This window comes from Lathyrus oleraceus, chromosome 2 (assembly GCF_024323335.1).
Source record: "Lathyrus oleraceus cultivar Zhongwan6 chromosome 2, CAAS_Psat_ZW6_1.0, whole genome shotgun sequence".
Taxonomy (NCBI): domain Eukaryota; kingdom Viridiplantae; phylum Streptophyta; class Magnoliopsida; order Fabales; family Fabaceae; genus Lathyrus; species Lathyrus oleraceus.
This window is the reverse complement of record NC_066580.1, coordinates 110,944,384-110,969,937: the sequence shown is the minus strand read 5'-3', so window position 1 is coordinate 110,969,937 and position 25,554 is coordinate 110,944,384. Positions and strand designations below refer to the sequence as shown.

Genomic DNA, 25,554 nt, shown 5'->3' with positions numbered 1-25,554 from the left:
TATTATTTTAAATAATTTTTTTAATTATATGTCTTTATATAAAAAAAACTCTAAATTATGAAGGATTAATTAATTATAATTTATCAAAATGAAATTTTAAGGTGAGAGAGGATCGATCCATTTTCATGAGAATAAAGAATGGTACTTTAATTATCTAAGTCAATAACACTTTTTTAATAATTGATGATAACAAAAGTATGTATTTGTTCATCTTCAAATACTTAAAGTTGACTTAGCTAAATAAATGTGTGTGAACTCTTTGTCTAGGTTTCAATTCCCAATTTTATTTCTTTGTATTGTTTTTATAATGTATAAATATAAATAAACTGTTGATACTTATAAATCAATTATTTAGAAAAAAAATATAAAGCTTAATTTTTTAATTAATGTTAACTTTTTTTATTAAAATTGAAAAAAATATTACTAAGTAGAAATATATTTTTTGTTTTTATTTTTTAATTTTATACTAACTTTAACTATAAAATGAAAAAAGAATACAATGAAAAACACGTTTACAATCAATTATAAAAGTTTCATATTTGATTGTAAAATGAAAAAATATTTTTATAATGAATTATTAAAAATTTATATTTAATTATAAAATAAATTATATTTAATTTATTTATAAATGATTATGCTTTAATTATAAAATATAATAATAATAAGTCAAAAAAACTTTTACAATTATAGTATTGGTGTGTCCAAATAATATTATTCAGAGAAATCCATGAGACAATGCATATCACTCAATCGCATTGGTTCACAAGACGTCTAGATAACAGTATTCAGACAAACTCTCAAGACAGTACATAATATCTTGACATACAAGTTACAAGATAAAGTGTATTCGGATAACACTATCTAGAAAAACCATTGAGATAATACATAATATTTTAAAAAATCAATTTACATATAAGGGAGTGTCCAAATAACATTATCTGGACAAACCCTTGTTTGTGCCAAGTAAATAAGACCTAAATACATTATTTTACATATCAAGGCATATCTAACTAACATTATTTAGACAAACCCTTGAAACAATACATAGCCCTCAACCACGTCAGTTCACAAGATATGGTATGTTCGGTAACAATATCCAGTCAAATCTTTGAGACAATATATAACACTTGGCATATCAGTTTATACGATAAAAAGTGTTCATACAACAATATTGACAGTATATACTTTGGCATATTAGTTAACAAGACATGACATGTTTATATAACATTGTGCTTCTATGTGTTGTGCACGTTATCAAGTTATTTGAAATTTTGATGATGGAAAAAAAGAAAAGATAATCATAAGCATCATCAGTATAAAAGATAGAAGTTATCAAAAAGAAAAGCTAATAAAGTTCTAGTGTTAAGAGCATATAAGGTTGACATTTGGTTGACCAAGTCATATTGATTTGTTCACCGCTATTTTCCTTTGATGCATCATGACTTCAATTGGTGATTAAGGCATTGAAAGAGGATTTTGGATTCCAAGTTCAAAAATTCAAATTCAAAATTCAAAATTTAAATTGGAGGGAAATGTGTTCATTACTTGAAAAGTAACACAAGCCAAAATTCCAATCCAAAAATTCATTACAATGTATTAATTACAAAGGAAAAAATGAAGAGTACATGGAAAAAAAACCTACATTTTGACACACAATTGAATTTTGGTCATCTGTTGACTTTTGATTAAATAGTTGACCAAAGTCTAACCCTAACCTTGAGTTAATCCTAGACATATTTCCAAGTCTTCTACAAACATCGTCAAGCCATTAAGTCATGTATTTGCATCATGTGATCAAAGTTTCCATGTCCATTAAACCACCAAACTTTGACTTTGGCATGACCATAACCAAACATGTCCAAACTTGCACCAAATGACCTATCCAAACTTATACATGATGTACATGCTATTGCATCACTACACCAAACCTGCAAGCATAAAGCAAAGATGTCATTAGATAATTGTCTTATTGCCAAAATGGACATGTTCATAATATGCACTTCAATAGATAATAGGAGTCTAAACAATTCAGACCAATGTAATGCATCACCATGGGATCATGCTCAATTGAACCATATATACATAACAACCTAGAATACATCAATTTTGCAGCAACACATTCACATTTCCATCAAATGAAAAAAATATATATTCTGAAAAATAACTGAAAGTGAAAAAAAAATATTAAAAAATAAATTATTCTCAAAAATAAAAAATAACTGAAAAAAATGGAAATCGTAAATAAAAAATAATTTTTATTCTGAAAATAAATTTTTCTTTTATTCTGAAAATTTAAAAAAATAACCTTTTTGAAAATTAAAAAAATTATCAAAAAAAAAATATTTAAAAAAAATCTAATTTTTTTTACTGAAAAAATACAAAACATTTTTGATAATTTTTTTTATTTAGAAGAAAATAATAATTTTATTTGAAAAAAAGTCAAATATAATTTTTCTGAAAAAAAATCCAAAATTATATTCTGAAAATGAAAAAAAAAATATTAAAAAATAAATTATTCTCAAAAATAAAAAATAACTGAAAAATTCTATTTAAAAAAATGGAAATCGTAAATAAAAAATAATTTTTATTCTGAAAATAAAAGTTTTTATTATTCTGAAAATTTGAAAAAAATAACCTTTTTGAAAATTAAAAAATTTATCAAAAAAAAATCTAAATTTTTTTACTGAAAAAAATACAAAACATTTTTGATAATTTTTTTATTTAGAAGAAAATAATAATTTTATTTGAAAAAAGTCAAATATAATTTTTCCGAAAAAAATTCTGAATATAATATTTTTCGTGAAAAGAAAAAAAAATTCTGAGTTTTATTTTAAAATATTTTTTTATTAAATTTAAAAAAAATTAACATATAAAATTAATTTATAATATGATAAAACATAAAAATAAATAAATACTAAAATTTGAATACTCAATAACAAAACCAAATTTTTATAATGGATCACAATTTATATTTTGATAACAAAATGGATACCCAAATATTTATTTTAGCATTTAGTTTAGTTTTTTAAAAATGAAACAATTTAAATATCAATTTAGTTATGAATAATCGATTTTTTTCATACCCCTATATATAATATAACTATGAAAAATAAAAACAGTAACGTATAGCTTTTTGGGATATTTAAGAGTTCAAGGCCCACACTCCATCCTTCCACAATTCTCTTCTTACTTCATTCTAAAATAATTAATCTCTCTTAAAAATAAAAGGCATGATTTTCTTCAGCAACAAGTAAAAAAAAGAGAGAGAAAATTCATTTAAAGTGATACACTATTAGAACTTATCACCGGCTAACTAGTGACATCCTTCCAATCGCATGCTATAAGTGATACACGATTATAAATATTTTGTGTTGTAAACAAAAGGAAACTGAAAATATATAATAATAAAGATATTATATAGGGATTAGTTCTTGGGAATCTCTAGTTATATGTATTACTTTTAGAGAATGCATTCTTGTATTATGGTCATATGCATCATATAGTATGTATATAAGTGTCATTGTATTGGTAAGTTTGACGTTTTTTTTTCCTTTGTGATTGGAGTCTTTGTAATAAGTTTGATGTTTTTTCGGACTTTTGTGGCCTTTTTTCGATTAGAATGAGTTTATTTATCCGGATCATTTGTGCCTCATATAGTAGTTTAGTCACATTGTATTTCTTATAATATAAACAATTATATAAAAAATAAAATATTAATTATATTATAATTGGCGGAGTCTTTGTTATTATTTTATGACATTTTCTTATGGTGAGTATGATTCAATTTGGATATGGAATTTGACCTTTACAATTAAAATTTTAGGTGCTCAAGAAGAAATGCATGATTGAATATGTTGCTTGAAGTGTGTACGCAAAAATATGGTTTTTGTATAGTTAGCCCTTTATTTAATTAAATAAGTCGTTACGATACACTATTTTATTTTACTTATTGTTAGTATTTGAACTCGTTTAAAAATGCGGATATGGATGTCCTTCTGCTAGGAATTTCCAAACTATTCCTCAATTTTATTAAATCTATGTTTCTTCAAATCCTACTTTCAGTTATTGTTATGATTTTCCCATTATATATAAAAAAACAGCCGCTTTTCTAATAACATTTTAAAATAATATCTTGGATAAAATCCGGGATTTTACATTTGGTATCAGAGCAATAATTCTTGAATACACATTTTGGGGTGGGACGGTCTTGTATGGCGTATGAGTATGAATTTTATGATGCATGAGTTATGTAGTCTTCTAACATTTTAGATAAGCATTGTGACTATTTATTTATTTAATTACTTATGCTATGTTCTAACTAGTGTGAAAAATCATGTGTAGCAAATTTCTTTGGATTCCACATACTTATAGCACAAGTATTAGGATGAGATCTTAAAAAAACCTTCTAATGCAAGTGTAATTGTAGGAAGTTACAATGAATCGACGAAGAACTTCTACCGACCCACAAAATACTCAGCCAATTACTGACATGGCAGACGTTATTCAGGCAATTCCCACAATGGCTACTACTATTGCTCAACAGTCTGCAACTACTGTTCAACAATCAGAGACTTCTACTCAATAAGCTACAATCCAAGCTCAATGTGAGGCGCTAAGGGATCAGAGAGAGGAAGTCGTTGCTGCTGCGAGAGAACTGATAAATTTTAATCGTCAAAACCCACCAAAATTCAATGGGGAACATGACCCAAACAATGTTGGTCTTTGGATACAATAAATTGAGATTTTGTTTTAAAATGCTCTATTGCACAGATGCTAAGAAGGTGGAATATGCAACCTTTTTGCTTAGGGAAGAGGCTAAATCCTGGTGGCGGGGTGCGAAGTAGCTAACAATGAAGCATTAAACTGAGCAACTTTCAAAAAAATTATGGACAAGTATTTTCCATAAAGTGCTAAATCTGAGAAAGAAGCTCAATTTCTCAGACTTTACCAAGGTAATATGACTATCTCTGAGTATGCCGACAAATTTGACTCACTAGCCAAATATTTTCGCTATTTTTGTGACCATGTAGATGAGAATGATAAGTGTGAGAGATTTGAGCAATGACTCAGATAAGAAATTAAGAAATCTGTAGAGCCCTTGGAGATTCGTCAGTTCCAAGTGCTAGTGGATAAATGTAAGAAGGTAGAGCGGATGAAGCAAGGACGTCCAAACAGATGGGTTGCCGGAGGACCGTCTAGACACCATCTAGAATCTGAGAACTTTTCTTTAAATTTGTTAAGAATTTTCTATCACTAAGCCTTTTTCAAATAGGGACATCAGGACCACAATAATATGACAAGTAACAATAACCATACACCCGACCTCAAAGGGGTGGAAGAGACCAACCTCAAACATATTTCAAGTGAGGTCAGAGGCCACAAAGTTCAAGTGGTATTCGCTGCTATAACTACAATAAGGACAGAAATGCGAGTCCTCAGTGCCCAGAAAGAGCGAGAGTCGATTATCTTTGCCAGAGACCAGGACATTTTGCTAGGGATTGTTAAGCACCAATGAGAGATCATGTTTCATCTACCAACAACAATAATGATGATATCTGCCCTACTGCTAAGGGATGTGTCTATCACATTGGAGGAGAGGAAGCTTCGAATGCCTCATGATTAATCCAGGGTGAGTGTGAAATTACAGACAAACTATTTCCAATATTATTTGATTCTGGTGCTACTTATTGGTTCATCACTATAGAGTGTGAAAATTCTATACAACTGCTTATTACTTCACTACCTTTTGACTTGGTGGCCACAATACCATCTTTCGAATCTGTAATACTTAATAAATCTTGATTACAATTCCCCTTAACTATCTTGGCCATGAATTTCAAAGTCGGCCTAATTTGTATTCCCCTAAAACATATGGGAGTGATCCTTGGGATGGACTGGCTATCTAGTCATCATGTTCTTTTGGATTATGCTCGAAAGTCTGTAATCTTTCCAGACTCCGATGTTTCTCTATTCCTCAACGCCAATCGATTAAAATTTTATTTGAAGGGAAGCATCCAGAAGTATATGTTCTTAAATTTGTCAGCATGAAACTAGAAATGGAGATTAATGATATACAAGTGGTAATATATTTTCCAGAAGTATTTCCATTAGACGTGTCGGGGTTACCTCCAATATGTGAGGTTGAATTTGTTATCGATGTGATCCCAGGAACTACACCTATTCATATTGCTCCATACAAAATGACTCCATCTGAGATGTTATAGCTGAAAAGTCAACTTGAAAACCTACTATCAAATAATTTTATCCAACCAAGTGTCTTACCATAGGGAGCTTCTGTATTATTGGTGAAGAAGAAGGATGGGAAGTCGAGATTGTGTGTTGACTACCGACAACTTAATAAAGTCACTATCAAGAATAGATACCCTTTACCACGCATTGATAACTTGATGGGCTAACTTAGGGGCGCTGCGATATTCTCGAAGATTGATTTGAAGTCAGGATACCATCAGATTCGAGTGAAGGAATAAGATATATCCAAGACAATATTCATAACGCATTATGGACATTATGAGTATTTGGTGATGCCTTTTGGAGTGACCAATGCACCATTGATTTTCATGGACTATATGAATCGTATCTTCTATTATTTCTTAGACAAGTTTGTTGTGATTTTCATTGATGATGTCCTTATATACTCCAGGAGTAGAGAAGAACATGAGGAGCACTTACACCCAGTCTTGAAAGTGTTAAAGGAGAAGTAATTGTATGCTAACCTAGGGAAGTTTGAATTTTGGTTGGAAGAGGTGAAACTCTTAGGACATGTAATCTCAAAGGAAGGTATTGCAGTTGACTCATCCAAGGTTGAAGCCGTATTTTCTTGGGAACAATAAAAAATAATCAATAAAATTAGAAGCTTTGTGGGATTTGCGGGATATTATAGGAGATTCGTTGAAGGATTCGCCAAGATTGTAACCCCGCTGACACAACTCACTCGAAAGAATTAGATTTTTCCATGGACTGAGGAGTGCGAGAAGATTTTCCAACTAATAAAGGAGAAATTGACTACATCAACTGTGTTAGTACTACCAGAACCAGAAGAACTTTATGAAGTTTATTTTGATTCTTCATATCAAGGTTTGGGTTATGTACTTATGCAACATAAATAAGTTATGGCTTATGCTTCGAGGCAACTGAAAATTCATGAGAAGAATTATCCCACTCATGATTTGGAGCTTGTTGATATAGTATTTGCACTTAAGATATGAAGGCATTACTTATACGGTTGTAGCTTTGAAGTATTCAACGAGCATAAAAGCTTAAACCATTTATTTGATCAGAAAGAGCTTGATGCTAGACAGAGGTGATGGATGGTATTCATCAATGATTATGACTTCACTTTCCAATATCACCCAGGAAAAGAAAATGTAGTGGCAGATGCATTGAGTAGAAAGTGAATTCATCTCTCGACTATTGCATTAAAGGGGTTGGAATTGTTAGAGAAGTTTCAAGATTGAACTTGGATTTAGATTCTTCAACTGAGAGAGTGCATTGTGGAATGACGACTATCGAGAATGAACGGATGAATAAGATTGTGACCCTCCAGGGAGACAAGAGAGAAATTCAGGAGAAGAGGAAGTTGATGGAGCCGAAAGAGCACCAGAGTTCAAATTTGGACCAGACAACATTCTGCATTGTAATAGGTGTGTGTGTGTGTGTGTGTGTGTTCTAAATAATGCAAAGTTGATAAAGAATATTTTAGATGAAGCCCATAAAAGTAAGATGAATATTCACTTCAGAGCGACAAAAATGTATCAAGACTTAAAGCAGAGATTTTGGTGGTCGGGGATGAAGAAACATGTGGCCGAGTATGTGGCTTCTTGTGTGACATGTCAGAAAGTTAAGGTAGAACACTAGAAGCCATGCTAATTATTACAATCTCTGGATGTTCCACAATGGAAGTGGGGTATCATTTCTATGGAGTTTGTTTGGGCATTACCGAAGACTCAGAGTAAGTTTGACTCTATTTGGGTGATCGTGGACAGGTTGACGAAATCAACTCACTTTATACCAGTGTGAATCAATTATAATGTAGCCAAGCTCACAGAGATATATATTGCAGATATTGTGAAACTACACAGAGTACCTTCTAGCATTGTGTCAGATAGAGATCCGGAGTTTACTTCCCACTTTTAGGGAAAATTACAAGAGGCATTAGGGGAGAAGCTAAGACTGAGTTCTTCTTATCATCCTTAGACATATGGGCAAACTGAGAGGACTATTCATACCTTGGAAGACATGTTAAGGGCATAACCCTATTACATGTTAAGGGTTATCAAACATTTCCTCCGGTTACCGTTACTTGTTGATCATAGTGCATTGTTGTGGTGATAGAATCCAAATAGGATTGTGTATCTTGGTTTGGGTAGAGGTTTTTAGTGGGTTTTTCTTGAATAAAATATTATGGTTTTGTACTCAAAGATTTAGGGTTTTTTTGCATAAATCTTTGCTTTATAGATTCAGCTGAGTGAAAGGTTTGAAGAACGGTGGGTTTCATTCGAATGAGTAACGGTAACCGGAGGATTGTGAAGAAAGGTTTGGGTTCAAGCGTGTCGCGATCGAAATCAGCCGAGCTAGAGTTTTGAAGAACTTAGAGTTCTTGCAATAAGGTAGCTACAATTGGAGGTTTGTTCGGAACGTTTGAAGCACTTGGTTCAACTTGAACCAATGGGAGAGAAGTGAATAGGATCTACAACATCAATTAGGTTTGCTTGGTGGTGATTATTTCTTCTCTTGTATAAACTTTTCAATTAATAATAAATATCTCAACTCTAGTTTTAGATTGGGGGCAAACGTACCCGAAGCAAGGAGGAAAGGGGAACTGCCTAAACAAATTTGATGTTGTTCTGTCTTTCTCTAACTATTTAATTTTTGCATAAATTGAATCTTGTGTGAAACTAATTGGTAACTTAATCTCGCTTAATTGTTGTGCATTAAAGTTGTTTGATAAATTGTTGCAATCACTTTGGTTGTAACTAAGGAAAATTCTGCATAATCAATTATAGTGAAATTAAGACTTGGTGTAATGTGCACACTAAGTGTTTGCTAAAATTAACTTCACACAAGTTTATCAATATTTTGGTTTTTTTCTCATTGTTTTAATTCATCATTGGTGGTATCCATATCAAGGATTTGCGTATTTGATCGATTGATTAAGATTGTTGTTGATTAGCTTTATCTTAGTCATTCCATTAGGTTTCATGCATATCCGATCTTTCCAGTAACGAATCGTTTAGACGATCATGGTCTAGGGAGCTTTCGTAACCTTTAAAAACAATTTTAAAAATCGCCAAAATTTTAAATATGTGATTGTCATACCCCAAAATTTGCCCATTAATATTTTAAGACATTTTTCAGGGCATTCCAACTCATTTTTATGACACTGATCTTAAAAGAACAAAGGCCCAGCTCACGAGTGGCCCAATCCAGAAAAGGCCCAAATTGGCCTGCTCGCTAGGCGAGCAATTCCTTCGCCTAGCGAACACTTCGTTATGCCACTCGCCCCAGCGAAGCACCAGGTCTAGTAAAAGCCCAAAATAGCTTGCTCGCTAGGCGAGCAACTCCTTCGCCTAGCGAAGCTAGCGAATATCAGAATTTCTGGGCTTCATTCTGAGCCCATTAGGTCACCACGATCACTATAAATACTGGTACTTCAGCCACGAGAGGGAAGGAGGACGAAAACCAACGAAGACGGATAGAGGAAGACGGACGGAAACCCTGGCACAGAAACCCTGGAGGCTACTTTAGAGAGTTCCGAGTGAAGAAACCCTGAAGGCCGCTCCTCCGCTCCGAAGCTACCGCCGCCCAACTCCATCCGATACCAAAGGTGATCAGTCTCTCCAACATAGCAGCTCAGTTGCAAACAGGTTTGCGCATCACTATTGTTTTATGCTTTTAATCGGTAATCTCCATATACATAAAGCGTCATGATTGAAGTTTCGAATACGTAATTTGATTCCACATGCAAAGTTAAGTATGCTTGAACATCATGAATGTCTGTCCATGCTATGCCTATAATCAGACGCCATAAAAGTTCAGGTTTCCGGAGGTCATGCTGCTGTCAAACTCCAAACCCGTGGCCACTCGCTAGCACATCGCTAAGCGAGCCTGTAGCGAGCATTCGCTGAGCCTTCGCTAGGCGAAGCAGAGGCGAACGGGACAGTGGCTGTTTTGTTTCTTTTCTATTCTATCTTATGTTTGCCTAATCATGATTTATTATAATTCTGCATCATTTGGCCTGAGTTCATGACTGTTGTGTTTATGTGCAACTTTCAATTATACTTTATCTCAATGCTCTAACCCGTGTGCTGAATTGTGTAAAGGTTTACATGTTCCCGAGGAAACGGCCGGCTAGGTATCCCACTTTATGTGTGGGAGATCCTTATGGAGATTCAATCTGAATTATTCAATCGATTTTAATGTATTAATTTTATGGCAAAGATCCACCCTAATGGCTTAATTGTTCTTAATGTATTGGTTTGTAATATGAATCTAATTACCTACTTGACGACGGCTACCTAATTAATTGTAAAACTTTGCCTTTAAATAAGTGATCTCGGACCTCTCTTTGTTACCCTACGATTATGGTATTATGGTCATGTCCCGCGAATATGGGGATACACTTAGCAAAGACCCTTCGGTTAAATCATCATAGTCCCTCGAATGTTGCCTTTGTCCCTCGATGACCCTTCGGTGTAGCCTACGGTTAAATGATGATCGTCCCTTCGAATGTTAAGGTATCCTCACAACTGTTGCCTTCAATGACCAATCGATGACCCTACGATGACCCTTTTACATCCAAAGGATAAAACTACTTACTTCTCAATAGTAAGGACAGTTTGACCCTCATAAGGATAGGAAATGCCCGGAAAGACCTCGGACAGGTATAACCCTTAATTGCTCATTCATAACCTAAAACTACTTTTCACACCTTACACCTTTCAAAACCTCCATTAGAAGATCACCACTTGGCATACATGCGCACTAGAATCATTGCCGAGTTATATCTTTCTAAACTATTTTCAAACTAAACGAGATAACCACTTTGTATACATTCATTCAAGAATCATTACAAAGTTAAGTTCTCCTTTTCAAAACATTTTCTACACATTTTTCAAACACTTTTTCAAACGAGAAAAACATAAATGATTGAGCAATTAAGAGCCCATGGATAACCATGGATACAAAGGGTGCTAACACCTTCCCTTTGTATAATGTACCTCCCGAACCTAAGAATCTAAATTAAGGTCTTTCCTGTTCTTTTCCACCTTTCCTTATGGGATAAAAGAAAAGTCGGTGGCGACTCTTGCTAACCGCGACATTGCGATTAAAAAACACATTAAAGTCAGTTCACCGTATGACAGTGATATATTCACCCCCCTTCTAGATCGGTACTATCGTCTAACAAATGGTATCACGAGCACCCGTTCATCTAGTGCTTCACATATAACTTTTTAGAAAATGAATAACGATCCTAAAGGGGCGTACAATAGAGCACCTATTTTCACTGGTGAAAACTACAGTTATTGGAAATATTGTATGCATATTCATATCAACTCTGTTGATAGGAAGGTATGGAACGTCATCCAAGATGGTCCTATGGAAATAATTGTGACCAATGCGAATGGCGTTGTTATACCTAAACCTGAAGCACAATTGAATGAAGAGGATGAGAAAAAGTACAACTATGATTGGAAAGTCAAGAATATGATCATCGTTGCCTTAGGTGTTGATGAGTGTTACAGGGTTTCCCATTGTACTAGTGCTAAAGCTATGTGGGACTCCTTGCAAATTGGCCATGAGGGAACCAATGATGTCAAACTAGCTAGAATCAACACTTTGACTCAAAAATTTGACCTTTTTCATATGAACGATGGTGAAACCATTGCTGATATGCAAAAGAAATTTTCTAGTCTAATCAATCAGTTAAATTCTCTTGATAAAACTACCCCAAATGATGTTGCTACTAACAAAATCTTAAGATGTCTTAACATGGAATGGCAACCAAAGGTCATCGCGATTAATGAAGCCAATGATCTAAGAACATTGGACATGATAACATTGTTTGGTAAGCTTTAAGAGCATGAGCAAGAGCTCATGAATCTTGAGAAACATGAAAAAAGTCAAAAGAAGGAAAATAAGGAGAAAGCAAAGGACACCGAAAAGAAGTCTACGATTTAAAGACTTCAAGTTCTAAGTCATCCACAAATGATACTGTAAGAACAAGATTATGTGTCTACAATTCATCTCTAAGATTTTGATGATAACAAAGGATGAAACAAATTGGTACCCTACCAAATTTATCTAAGTGTACAAGACTCTAATAAAAAAGAGGTCGGATAAACATATATCAAATACACACGCAAGTCCAGAATGACCACTTAGAAGGTATTCAAGCAGAAGCTCTGACTCTGAACAAAGGAAGCTTACAAAGCTCAACGAAGAAAGAGATATCAGACGCTCTGATTCTGAAGAGTGCACTATAGGGTCTGATGATCCCTCAATCTGATGCACTAAGTATCGGGAAGACATCAAGAACCTCTGAAGTCAATCAACCTTCAGCAACCTTCTGAAGATGCACACGCTGAACAAAAACTCTGATCTTTGCACTCTGATTCAGAAACGATCAATAAAGACCTATCTATGAAGTCTTTCACTTATGGTAAGAATCTAATTTTGGAAGAAAGTTAAAGCGCCCCAAACTGCTATGGAAAGAACAAAGAGATTAATTACATTAAACGTCCATCAATACCAAGATCTTCTCTTCCAACGGTCTCTTCGACAAAACCCCTATATATAGGATGAATCATATTCACAAAGATCAACAAAAAAACACACACACGAGAATACTGAAACCAATCTCAAATTCCTTATTCATTCTCCTTCACACGAGTTATTGCTCTAAAGTGTGAACTATCCTTCTGTTACTGTTTTATGTACTTCTGCTTACCTAAAAGCACTAAGCACATAATTGTATTTTTCATTAAACTGTTGAATTTTCCTCAAGTGACTTGTGAAGTTTGTAAACTTGAGAGGGCTAAGAGATCTTTATCTTCTTAGACGCTCATATTGTAATCTTTCAAGATTAGTGGATTAAGTCCTTGTTGAAGGCGAAATAACCTTGGTCGAGTGGACTGGAGTAACTTTGAATTTCAAGCGAACCAGGATAAACTTTTGTGTTAATTACTTTACTTTTTCGCGTGTGTTTTATCTGCAAAAGTTTTTATTATTCGTTAAAACAATTCAAACCCCCCCTTTCTTGTTTTTCTCAACCTTCAGTTGGTATCAGTGTTGTGACTCGGTTATTGATTTTCTAATCAAACACTTAACAGTGTAAAGAGATCCAGCGTGAGAAAAACACTATGGCCAACACCAATGAAAGAGACAGTTACAATGCCAAACCTCCAGTTTTTGATGGAGAAAAATTTATTACTGGAAAGACTGAATCAAAAGTTCCTTTCTGGGTTATGACACTGACCTATGGGACATAGTTACTATTGGCTATGTACCTCCTGTATCTGATGCTGGTATTGCCATTGCCAGAAACAAGATGACAAATGACTAAAAAATTAATGTGAGGATGTCAAATGGTTTATGTTCTCAAATATCCTTTAAATGCCAAAAACCCAATTGGAGGAACCTCTAGAGTTAATTAATGAAGTTAACTTTAATGAATACCAATAGAAATAGATAGATTTTGCAATATTTCACATCAGATTCCTCTTTTTTTTCAAACTTACTAAATAGGGATGGAAGATGATTAATTAATGAAGTCAACTTTAATGAATAACCATAGGAATAGATAGATTTTACCATAGATCTGTTTCACTTGACTTTTTTTCAAACTTACTAAATAGAAAGGAAAAATAAAACTCAATTTACATTAAAGGTGTGTCTGCATAACACTATTCAGATGGTGTGTTCGGATATTGTTCTATAAGCAAATAACTTTTTTCATCAGTGAATTGATTACTAAAATAGTTTTAAGTTTACGGGGTGAAAGACTTTTTAATAGTTTTAAGTTTATGGGGGTGAAGACTTTTTACTTTAATTCACAAATTTTATAACAAAGTTATTTTTATATTTTTAAATCAATGTTTTAAAACTCGGATCAATCATTTATCTGGTCAAACTATTGAGTCATTGAATTATTGGCCGGACCACATGACTTATAATCAAGTTCATACAAATATTTTTTTTATTAAATAAAATTCTTAACATAAATTTCATAACTATAAAATCTACAAAAGAGAATTCTATAAATTTATTCATGCAAATAAATTGAATAAGAAGCTTACACAAAATTTCAGTTTTCAAACATAACAACTTATTAATGCTTATAAATTAACAAAAATTAAAAAAGTAATTGTATGAAGTATAATAATACCATAAGCTAATAAATTAATATAGAACATAAATCATTATCATGCTATATGTTTTTTAAAATTTTGAGTTTAAAATTGTTTCACCTAAAAAAAATCAAATTCAGATATGTAAACTTTATTTAGTTTTATTATTATTTACATATTTTTTGAAAACACAGTCCCAAACCTCATTTTAATTATATTTATCTAAATCAACATGGAATATATCCCTCATTCACGTTTTGAAAAGAGATATTTGTGAGGGAGGTGTCAAAAATAAAAACGGAGAGTTGTTAAGCAAATTCATGTTTGTGTACAAAAAAGCAACGACCACAGTGGGAGTCGAACCCACGACCTTCTGATCCGAAGTCAGACGCGCTAATCCACTGCGCTATGCGGTCCTTGTTGTGTGATATTTCCCGCTTTTCATTCTACAGTACTGGTTTATCTACTATTAAGTAATCGTAATAGGGCTTTGCAAACGGCAAGACGAAGAAGAAGAGAGTAGGGTTCTGCACGAGATATACCAAAAATACCCTCACACGTTCCAATTCATTGTAGCGAGCGCCATAACTGAATTTAAACGGAGAAAATCAAGTTAAATAGTATTGATTTGTTAGGTTTAGGGATTCGAACCGTCGTCTTGTTCATCTCGTGCGCAACCGCATCGCAGCATGAGTTGTCCAAGTCCGTTACAGTCAGCGATGCTTATGGGTGCACCGTGTTTTCCCAACGCCATTGCTTGGTCTGATGAGAATCTCATTGCCGTTGCTTCTGGACACATCGTTACCATACTTGTACTTTCTTTCTCTCTTTCTCTCTTTCTCTCTTCATTACTTCGTAATTGATCATTAAATTCAACTGTTAATAACTCTGTTTTCTGCTTTGTTTTTTTGCAGAGACCAGACTCGCCTAATGGACCACGTGGATTGATTCAAGTCTTTCCCGGCGGGCCTCGCATTTTAGGGTTTGTAGAAAGAACAGGTATTTGAACTTCTCTCAACTTCTGCCTCGTGTCATTATAGTGCACACTTTGCTAAGAATTGTTAGATGCTAGACAAATGTATATAGCCATATTGTTTGAATAATCAACTTACAACATACGCATCATATAAGCTATTTTACATAAAGTAAAGACTAACTGTTTTTTAAAAATAATTTACAAGGTGTTTTCATAAGCTATTTGATGATGTTATGGAAATAATCTGAAAACAGTTTCTGAACATGTTGTAACCTATAGGCTGTTTTCATAAGTTCTTCTAAGCTGTGTCACCAACTCATGGAGCCATAGACTCCGACACGGACACCAGGACATGACACGGACACCGCGACACTAATAATGTTAAAAACATAGGACACACACCGTTATATAAATGATAATATTTGACATTTATTTATCCATTTATTATTAAAAAAGTTGAAAAATTTCTAATCAAAATTAATGTATTTAATCTCTAATTGATGACATTGCTTCAATACATATTTAATTCTTTTTTAGATGTGAGTGAGAATTGTTCTAAAGAATATATAAAGTGTGTTAAAGTATAGAAAAAGCATTTTTTATGAAATGTTTGTTTGAATTGTCCGACACGTGTAGTTGAGTGCCAACGGGTGTAGGATATAAGGCTCTCATCTTGACTAATTGAGCTAGGCAAACATCCATAAATAATCTGGCATTATATATATTTATAACTAAATTTTATATTTTGAGGCCTTGGTATGGCCCAAAGTTTCAAGGCCTAAAGCTCCAGTTTGAGCTGCTCGGCTTGGCCCTATGCACCTAATCATTGTTGTGGCAGATCAAATTGCATTGACTCCAATATCTTTTTTCTTTTTGAACTCTAGTATGATCATGTTTGATTTGCACATGTTATTGCAACTACACTAGCATATATGAACTTTTTCATAAACTGATTCATGAAGTATTTCTATGTTAATAGAAATGTGTGTTCTATTTGTTAAGCGGCAATTATGAACTTTTGTGTTTGTGATATAAATTCATATGTGGTAATGTTAAATGAGAGTTCAATATTTTTCATTTACCACGGGACTAAGCAAAGTGTTAACATGTTGGAATTGAATTATACACAGATTTACTCTCTGGAGGTCTCCTGCCCACGGCTTTGTATCGGGATGATAAGCCAGTTGTTCGATCAATATCATGGTCTCCACTTGGCATGGCTTCCAACTCAGGGTACGGTTTCTCATGTTTCCTGAATCACCGAGTCAATGTTTTGGGGGTGGATATTAAATTGTTCATACTAAACAAAATGAAATGAAATATAATAATCACTCGAAAGAAAGTTGAGGTAGCTTCCAATGTAGAAAAACGCTTAGATTCTCACCTTAAAGATTTGAACATTTATGATAGAATGAGACCAAGAAACATTATTGGTCAAACCATCAAGAACTTTTTTGAGGTAAACAAATTATCTCTGAACTTAAAATATAGGGATTTATGTTGTCATCTAATCCTATAGCCAACTTCATGTGATGAGATTAAGATTGGTTGTTGTTTGTTAAATTGCTAACACTGTCCTGGATTGAGGTTGGTGGTTAGCTGAACCATATTTTTCTCAGTGTTGACTCTAGGTTGTATACAGTTGAAATTGCAGAGAATTTTTCTTGGACTCAGTATTATAATTTTGCTGGAAAGTTGTAGTTGGTTTATTTCATTTAGTTCAACATTTTTGTAATTACTTTTATGCATTTAAATATTAGTTTGAGATTTGTTTTGCTACAGGTGCTTGATAGCTATTTGCACTTCTGAAGGACACGTGAAAGTTTATCGTCCACCTTTTTGTGATTTTTGTGCTGAATGGGTAGAGGTATGTTTAATATAAGTGGTTAGTTTTCTGGATTTGGAATCGACTTTATTTAAAAATTTTCAGCAATTCCCATTTATGGATTTGTGCAACATGAAGTATTTAGGAGTCTTAATATTGTATCCATACATGGTTTTAAGTCTAATATTTTATTCCTATCATGTTTAGGTTGTGGACATTACTGAAATGCTGTTCAAATACTTTCAATGTACCAGGTTTCGAGGTACAGGAGTTTCTTCATTAAATTTCTCTAAAGTAAGTTACCTCATTCACCCATTTTTTTGTTGCTTTCTCATTTGTGATTCTCCATGCAGTATAATCTATTTTCTCTTTATTCTCTCTAACAAACATTTGAAAAGCTAAGATAAACAAATAACATGCAAAAAACTATATACAAAGTGTGTGTGAACTAATGTTTTGTTACCAATACCATATGTGTAACTAGTCTATATACATGTATACAAGCAACAAGAACAACCAAAATATTTTTCCATTAGATTGGGTGGGTTACATGCGTCAAATGATGTCATATCATGAACCATGTGTATAGATATGCCATTTAAATCTATTTAATAGTTCTGTCTTCCTTTCGCTCTTATTATTTTTCTATCTCCTGTTTGTTCCTGTCTCCTTACTAGTGCTTCTATGGCTGTGTCCACACATATCCAAGTCACCTATGAGATATTCTACCGTATTGTTTTACAATGGAAACCAACTTTCTCTCTAATGATTTTGTTCCTAATCATCCATCTTAAGTAATAACATTCTCACTCTACAATGTTAACCTTTCTTTTTGGTTCTTTAGAGTCTAACAATCAAACCCCCTGTTATTCTCATATAACATTGCAATTAAAGCCCTGAGGCATTTATTTATTTATTTTCTTTATAGTGATATTTTTATATGCAATTCACACTCAACATTCTCACATTTTATCCTTCGCCCATGGATCCTATGGTTGACAACTCCCTCTATCCTTTTGTCATTGTGTACGATAGACATGATATATCTGTGCAACTTGTCGTATGGGTTGGTCTCCAATTTCACTTGTAAGGTAGAAGTTCTGTTCTTCTTACGAAGATTGCAGTTCAGATATTCTGTTTTACTTCTAGTAAATGAAACTCAAAAAAAGCATTTCCCAACATACAGACCTATAAAGTAAGCACATTTAGTACCAAGATAAAAAATAAGTTCTCAAAGTTTAGTCTTCGTGCAAACCTATAATTTAGGAATGTCTTTTTGTGACTCCATCTTATTGTGTGCTTTTTCCAAACCATTCAAAACAATGTGTATATCTTTTTCATTCATCCAATATTGCTACACGAGTCTCTGTAACAACTGATGCGCATTTAACTTCCATGTTACATGTATCCATGGTATATTTGTAGATTTTTTGTTTTGTTTTGTTTAACCCTTGAAAGCAATTAACTTTTGTTTGTATTTTAATATTTGTACAATGTCATTTACTTTGTCTAGAGGTGAATTTTGAGGATCAAAATGTGATGCAGTTTTTTAATTGATGTTAAGAATTCAGCAATTCTTTGCTGTTTCTTAACTGTTTCATGAAAAGTAAATTGCACAACTTTACTTCTTGTAAACTAAATTTAATCTACAGTTAGTTGCACTTTGACCAGTATAGCACCGCCCTCTTGCAATTAATGGTTAAGTTCTACATGAAACCACTGTGTTTAAGTTTCGTCCAAGATCACCATTAATTGTGTTTATTTGATTTTTAGGTTCCTAGCGTTAGACCGTGTCTGCTAAAAAGTGCATCAGGTCAAGCCGATTCTGTCACACCTAATGACGAACTGTTGAAAAAAGGGCCACTGATAAGCGCAGAGGAATATGCTTCCCGTACTGTAATGCTTTATTCGCTTGTTGTTTCGTGGTCTCCCTTGCTGTGTGTAGCATCTGAGTTTTGTCCTGATCCTTATACAAGTGCTCCTGTCAGTCTTCTTGCTGTCGGAGGGAAGTCTGGTGAAATCTCTTTTTGGAGATTTGACCAACCAGATTGTTATACTATTGAGGAGACAAAAGCCCCAACTGCTGTGAAGTTTGCTGGTTTTCTTCAGGCACACAATTCATGGATCACAACAATGAGTTGGCTGTTGTTTGCTTTTGATTCTTCAAATCCTCTACTTGTATTAGCTACTGGAAGCTCTGATGGGAGGTGAGTTGGTTATGCTTATGAAATTGTGTGATATGAATGCCATGAGTGTTTTGATTTCATTCCTGAGGTAATTGTTTGATATAAATCTATGTTATCAATCTCGGATAGCGGCGCGGCATGGCTATCCCTAGAAAGGTAACGGGGAGCGGAACGGATGACATTTTAGTGACGCGGACACTAATGAAGTTAATGCTAATGAACACATAATTGTTAAAAACTAAAATAAATTAATCAAAATTCATGAAGTATTAATATTTAGAAATAAAAACCATAAGTCTTGAGCAAAACAGACTTCCAAATGGCAATAAAACTCAATAAAATAACCTTATTATCCTTAAAAAATAAGGGTAATATCATATACGGCAGACACGGCAGGAGCGGCCATGTCAAAGTGGCGTCATTCCGAATCCAATCCCATTATCACAGTCGTTCCAGCCGAGTCACCCATTTGTGACGGAATGGCGCGGTCTGACGTGGTTTTCTTGGTTTTGCTGTTCCATGTGGAGATAACGGACGGAAAGGCAGAGTTTAATAACATACCCAAGGTGTGTATAAGATGCACTACTTTTGGCTGTGTACCTAATAATCTTCGAATAATAAGTGGTCAAAGATTTAATCCTCACACTTCTGATTAATAGATTTAATCCCCGCACTTCTGATTAATAGATTTAATCCCCGCACTTCTGATTAATAGATTTAATCCCCGCATTTCTGATTAATAGACTTAATACCACCTATTATCTGGTCTAAGCTGAGATATATATGTGCTTTGTAGTGTGAAAGTTTGGTTGGGTGACAAAAACAATCTGAAATCATCAGAAGTTGATCAAACATCCTTATTGTTATTGAAGGAGGTACATCCCACTTATTTTTTAAATTTCTTTTCATTTCTATATATTCTTTATGAATAATTCGTTTATGCAACTTTCAATTTCTAATTAGGTTATAACTGTCAATGCTGTCCCAGTTTCGGTACTTTCAGTAACTCTGCATGCTCAATACCCCTCCAAGATGCTTTTAGCCATAGGCAAATGTTCTGGTTCTATTGAGATATGGCTGTGCGACATATCTTCTAAGGAATTTGATAAGCTTGGGTCATATGATGCACATTACTATGCTGTAAGTTAATTCCATTCTTTTTTGACATTGATTGAAAACTTGGGCTGCATTCCTCTATTGATTTCTACATTTTTATATCCTTCAGGTTACCGGTTTAGCTTGGGCGTTTGGTGGAAGATTTTTGTGCAGTTGTAGCCAGGTTTTATTTTCCTTCAACTGACCTGTCCAATTTGTGACAATGTATCATTAAATTTATAATTGTAAGACATTAATACATTCGATAATCCATATTCCATAACAAGTTTTCTATCTTCCACCAGTTACATTCTGCATTTCATTTCTCTAGGTAAATAAACTTTACTTCCTAACTGTCTTATCATGGATTACAACTGGGTCCTTTCAAGTAATTGCTTGAATATTTGCAGTTTAGAGTGTCATTTGCTGTATGAATTTTTAAGTTATATTGAACAGGTCTTCTTAATTTTGTATGCATGCATGCAAGCTTCCAAAATGTGATGAAACTGCTTAGCCTTCTAGAACTGGTTAATCTGAGCTGCTTTTAGGACTAGTTTGCATAATGCAGTGATAAATTATCTACAATAATTATTTTTATGGTTATCTTAACCAAAGAGTTCTTAAGCAATTTCAGCTAATGAAATAAACATTAAACTCCCAACAGGTTCAGATAAACATTTCAAGAATAATGTTGTTTCTCCCCCTTCCGTTTTTTCGATATGATTGCAAAGATGTCCATAACTTGTGTTTCCTAAGATGTATCTGTGGTTGATGAGTATTTTCTGAATTGTTGGTAGGATAAATTATTGCGTGGATGGATTTTGCACGAGCGCCGCCTAGAGGAAATAACCAAATTTTCTGAGATGCCCCGTAGTAACGAGTCAACCTGCGTATGGTGTTACCATACTCTGTAGTTTATATCATGTTTTGTTTTATCTCTGTTTTCCCTACTAAATAAAATATGCATTTTTTCTGTGCAGCCTTCAAGAGATGCATATGATTCAAGTTTTGGTGTAGCTGTGTCCCCTGGAAATCTTGTTATTGCAAGTGTATGATATTTCTTTTCCATCTTAATCTTGCATATATGTTTCAATTTTGCAGCAGCCCAAATGTCAGCAATCAACTGTGTAGCCCTAAATAAAGAAAGTAGATTAAATTAGTAATCATCATCTGGATTCTTTAGAATATTTTCATGGTAAATTGACAATCAATTTCTCTAGGCTTGGTTCTTTCATGAAAGACTGGGTTTGAAGAAATTTGGAGAACAACTTGATTATTAGAGTACGGTTTCATTCGACAAACGACCAAATTCAATTTAAACTTTTGAAGTAACTGTTTGTTTCACCCATATGGAAGCTCACAAGTTACCACTGTCATAGTTTGATTTTCAGCCTCTTCACTAGATTGAATAATCGGACCTCCATCAAAGGCCTAATAACTTGGAGTGTATCGCCTATCAATAAGTGAACCAACCCAATTTGCATTTAAATATCCCACAATATTGTAAAATTTGAATTGCTGCCTCCCAAATTTCAACACATATTGCATGAATTGACTCATCACACAGATCGTAAAGGAAATATGTAACCCCTTGTATCTACCCGAATCTGATAGATACTTAAAGAAACTGTAACAACGATAGAAACTGAGAGAGAAAAAGAATGAAAGAGAGGGAAGGTAGATTGCATTTTCTGTTGTCCTTAATTTGTTGTTTGAATCACAAATGTTTGTTTCTTGCAATAATTTCCTATATGAAATCTTTTTATTGAATGATCTTCCCCATGATAATGATTTTTATAGATTTTTGGTTGTTACGTTACTATACTACTACTTCTGTTGCTTTATATAAGAGACAATTCAGTTTTTAAGTTCATTGAATAATCAATGTATTTGGTCAGTTTGTAGACTTGGATACATTAATTATTCAATCAATCTAAAAAATGATTTGTCTCTTATATAAAGGAACAGAGACAATATTATTTATTTATTCTGGTTAGCTAATGTGTAGAAGAAGTGACCTTAGTAGTTCACAGGGCCAACCCGGCCTGTTTAGAGGCCTAAAGCCACAACCCGGCCTGTTTAGAGGCCTAAAGCCACTTTTAAAATGAGGCCTTTAAAATATATTTTAAAAAAGTGAATTTTTGTGGTTGCCAAGAGTTGAACCGAAGACCCAAAAGATATGAGTCCTTCTTTTTACCCACTCAACTATGAGAATTAATGTAAATTATATGTCATTTTAATAATGTATAACTAAATTCAACTTTTTAAGGCCTTTTTTTGGCCCAAAATTTTGAGACCTAAATCCCTTGCTTGGGTCGCTTACCCTTGGGCTGGCCCTAGTAGTTCAGCATCAATTCCTCAACCCCAATTAATTGAGGTCCAACAATTTATGTCAATCTATGTTTCTTAAGCTTCTAAGTTCTAGCATTACTTTTTTTTTTTGTTTTAAGGAGGAATGTGATGAATGGATTGATTCTGTGCATTTTCCGGCTACAAGTATACTTACCCATGAAAAATAATTTCCCTTGCTTTTGATTTGAACATGTTATGTTATTTCTGAGTTATTTTTTGGTTGTTTATTACAGGTTCATTGCTTTGATGTTGATAAACTGAATCGAATGTATGAAGGAAGGTATAAACATGATTTCATGGCTGTATATTTGTGTCCTTCCTTATGGGTTGATTTTTCTTGAAAATTGAAACAAGAAACAAAATTGGGGAGCCTCATGTTTACACTCCTAAGCTATCTTTTATTTTCTTTTTGTTCCATGTATTTTCTAAATAGAGATTTTATGAATTAAAATTTGACAAATTTGGACAGGGTTCTAAGGGCAGCTATTGACTACTTTTGGATTGGTGGGCTACAAATGGATGTTTGGTTGAAATCTCCCTTTTCACGTTGCATTGAAGAACTTCCCAGTTTTCTTGAGAAAGAATTAACTTATTGGGGGACCAATATCATATGGTCTTTAAACCAGTATCAATGTCTTGAAAAGGCTCTGGTTTTATGGGATTTATGTGCAACATTATTTGCTTTCATGGATAACAACTCAAAATATGTAGAACAGTTAGTGATCAAATGGCTCTCATTATCATTTATGGAATCTCCTACGAATCTCCCTCCTGAAGAAGTCTTATCACGTCTCATTTCAAGGTTGTCAGACATTCCTTCTCGGCTGCTACACTTACTCAATATATTGTGTAGACGTGTAATGTTAGCAAAGCTGGATCCTGATCAGATAACCAAAATAAACAGCAAAGTTCAAAATGTAGAAGGGGTATGTCCTGTCATTGATGGGCAAATGACTAAGTGGATAGAAATTCTTTTAGGCAGTGAAAGAGAGCTCCGTGAAAGGCACGTGGGTTTTAGTTTCTCTGCTGTTAAAACTACCAAGTCCCATCTAAAATCCACTCCATCTAAATCTGGCCGCTGGCATCCTTCTGGATTGAAACAAATGGAACAATGGGTTGTTTTAAATCAGGAACACATACGCGACCAGTTGAAATTCATTGTACCGAAAGTTACTCGTGAAAAAAGGTACTGCTTGTATCAAACTGACACCTTTATAGATTGTTTTACTAGTCAACCAGTATATTACAGCACATTGCCATTCATGAGGATATAGGTTCTTTCTATTTTGACGACCTTTTTTCTTGAATAAAAAATATATTCCTTTTCAGTCATAATGAACAAAATAAGGATTTTGTTGTAACTAATGAGCTAGAAAATTTGCTAATCACAATGCAAATTGTATTTTCTTAAAAACAGGTCTGCGTCCAAGAGATGTTCAGCAGTGGAGTCATGCAGTTATTGTTCTGCAGCTGTTCCATTTGAATCCCCAGAGTTTGGTTTTTGTCAAAGTAAAGATTGTACCAGCGATAATGTTAAACGGCGTAAGTTATTGAGATGTGCTGTTTGTATGGAGGTTTGTCCTAATAGCCCCCTATGGTTTTGTGTATGTTGCCACAGGGTTGTGTTTAGATTGCCTCCAGAACCACTTTTTAGGATGTCTTCATGTTGTCCAGATTCAGAGTCCTCAAATAGATCTTCCTCTCAAGCAGTATCCTCGAAACCATTATGTCCCTTTTGTGGGATTCTGCTACAGAGGAAACAACCAGACTTTCTACTTTCTCCTGCACCTGTATAACAATATTGAACTATTATTTATTTATTCATTATAATTGTGTTTATTGTGATTTTAAGAGGTTTTGATTCTTGTATCATAGCTTTGATATGCTGTTTATTATACATGAAATTTTACTAGTTGAAACCACCAGAAACTTGATCAAATAATAAATTTGATGGTTCGTGTAAATCAAATAATAAATTATATATGAGATTGTGTTAAGAAACATGGTTGAGCTTAACTTAATCCTATAAAACTGGTTGGTAGAAAGAGGACTGTTCCCACTTATAAACACATGTTTAAATCATATATTATCCGATGTGGGACTCTTAACACACATCCTCATGCTCAAGATTAAAAAACTGGAGCGTGAGAATGAATCTTGGGTGATCCGATAGCGAAACTAATAGTTAGGTGGTTTACCAGATCTTCAACCAGACTCTGATATCATGTTAAGAAATGTGATTGGGCTTAACTCAACCCTACAAAACCGACATGTAAGGTGAGAATTGTCTCAGTTATAAACACATGTTTCGGTCATATATTATCCGATGTAAGACTCTTAACAGGTTGAAATGAAAATGTAGGTAATTTAATCGAGAGAAGTCATGTGGAACTTTAAAGTAATTATGGAGTGGTGGACAATGAGAATGTTTTTGCCGAATAATTCATTTTTTCAAATTAATTCCCAAAATAATTCATGTATCAAAATTTTTTCCAAACTTTTCTAATGTAGCGAGATAAATTGACGACAATTTTATATTTTTAAGAGAAAGTGCCAATTAGGTTGACTATTTCATATAGTGTTGCCAATTCAATTAGCGTCAATGTACAAATGTATAATGGAGACGTCAATTGTTCTGACACCAGTGTTGAAACATAAGTTTTTTTAGCATAAATAATAAACATTAATATTTAATTAAAAATACTTTTACATAAATTAACGATGACGATAAGTTTTTTTAGCATAAATAATAAA

General features: G+C 33.6%; 1 protein-coding gene and 1 non-coding gene across 2 annotated transcripts; one reads left to right on the top strand and one right to left on the bottom strand.

Moving 5' to 3' along the window:
• Window positions 1-14,708: 14,708 nt before the first annotated feature.
• Window positions 14,709-14,782, bottom strand: TRNAR-UCG (transfer RNA arginine (anticodon UCG)). The gene has a single exon. It is a non-coding gene; the product is annotated as a tRNA-Arg (tRNA).
• On the top strand, window positions 14,727-24,651 carry LOC127118350 (uncharacterized). Its single transcript, XM_051048529.1, has 14 exons — window positions 14,727-15,178; window positions 15,281-15,365; window positions 16,473-16,575; window positions 17,125-17,209; window positions 17,375-17,461; window positions 18,941-19,374; window positions 20,150-20,228; window positions 20,317-20,493; window positions 20,579-20,632; window positions 21,246-21,338; window positions 21,429-21,497; window positions 23,034-23,080; window positions 23,270-23,986; window positions 24,218-24,651. Exons 1-14 carry the CDS (start codon window positions 15,056-15,058, stop codon window positions 24,594-24,596), a joined length of 2,532 nt encoding a protein of 843 aa, XP_050904486.1. The 5' UTR covers window positions 14,727-15,055; the 3' UTR covers window positions 24,597-24,651.
• The last annotated feature ends 903 nt before the right edge of the window (window positions 24,652-25,554 follow it).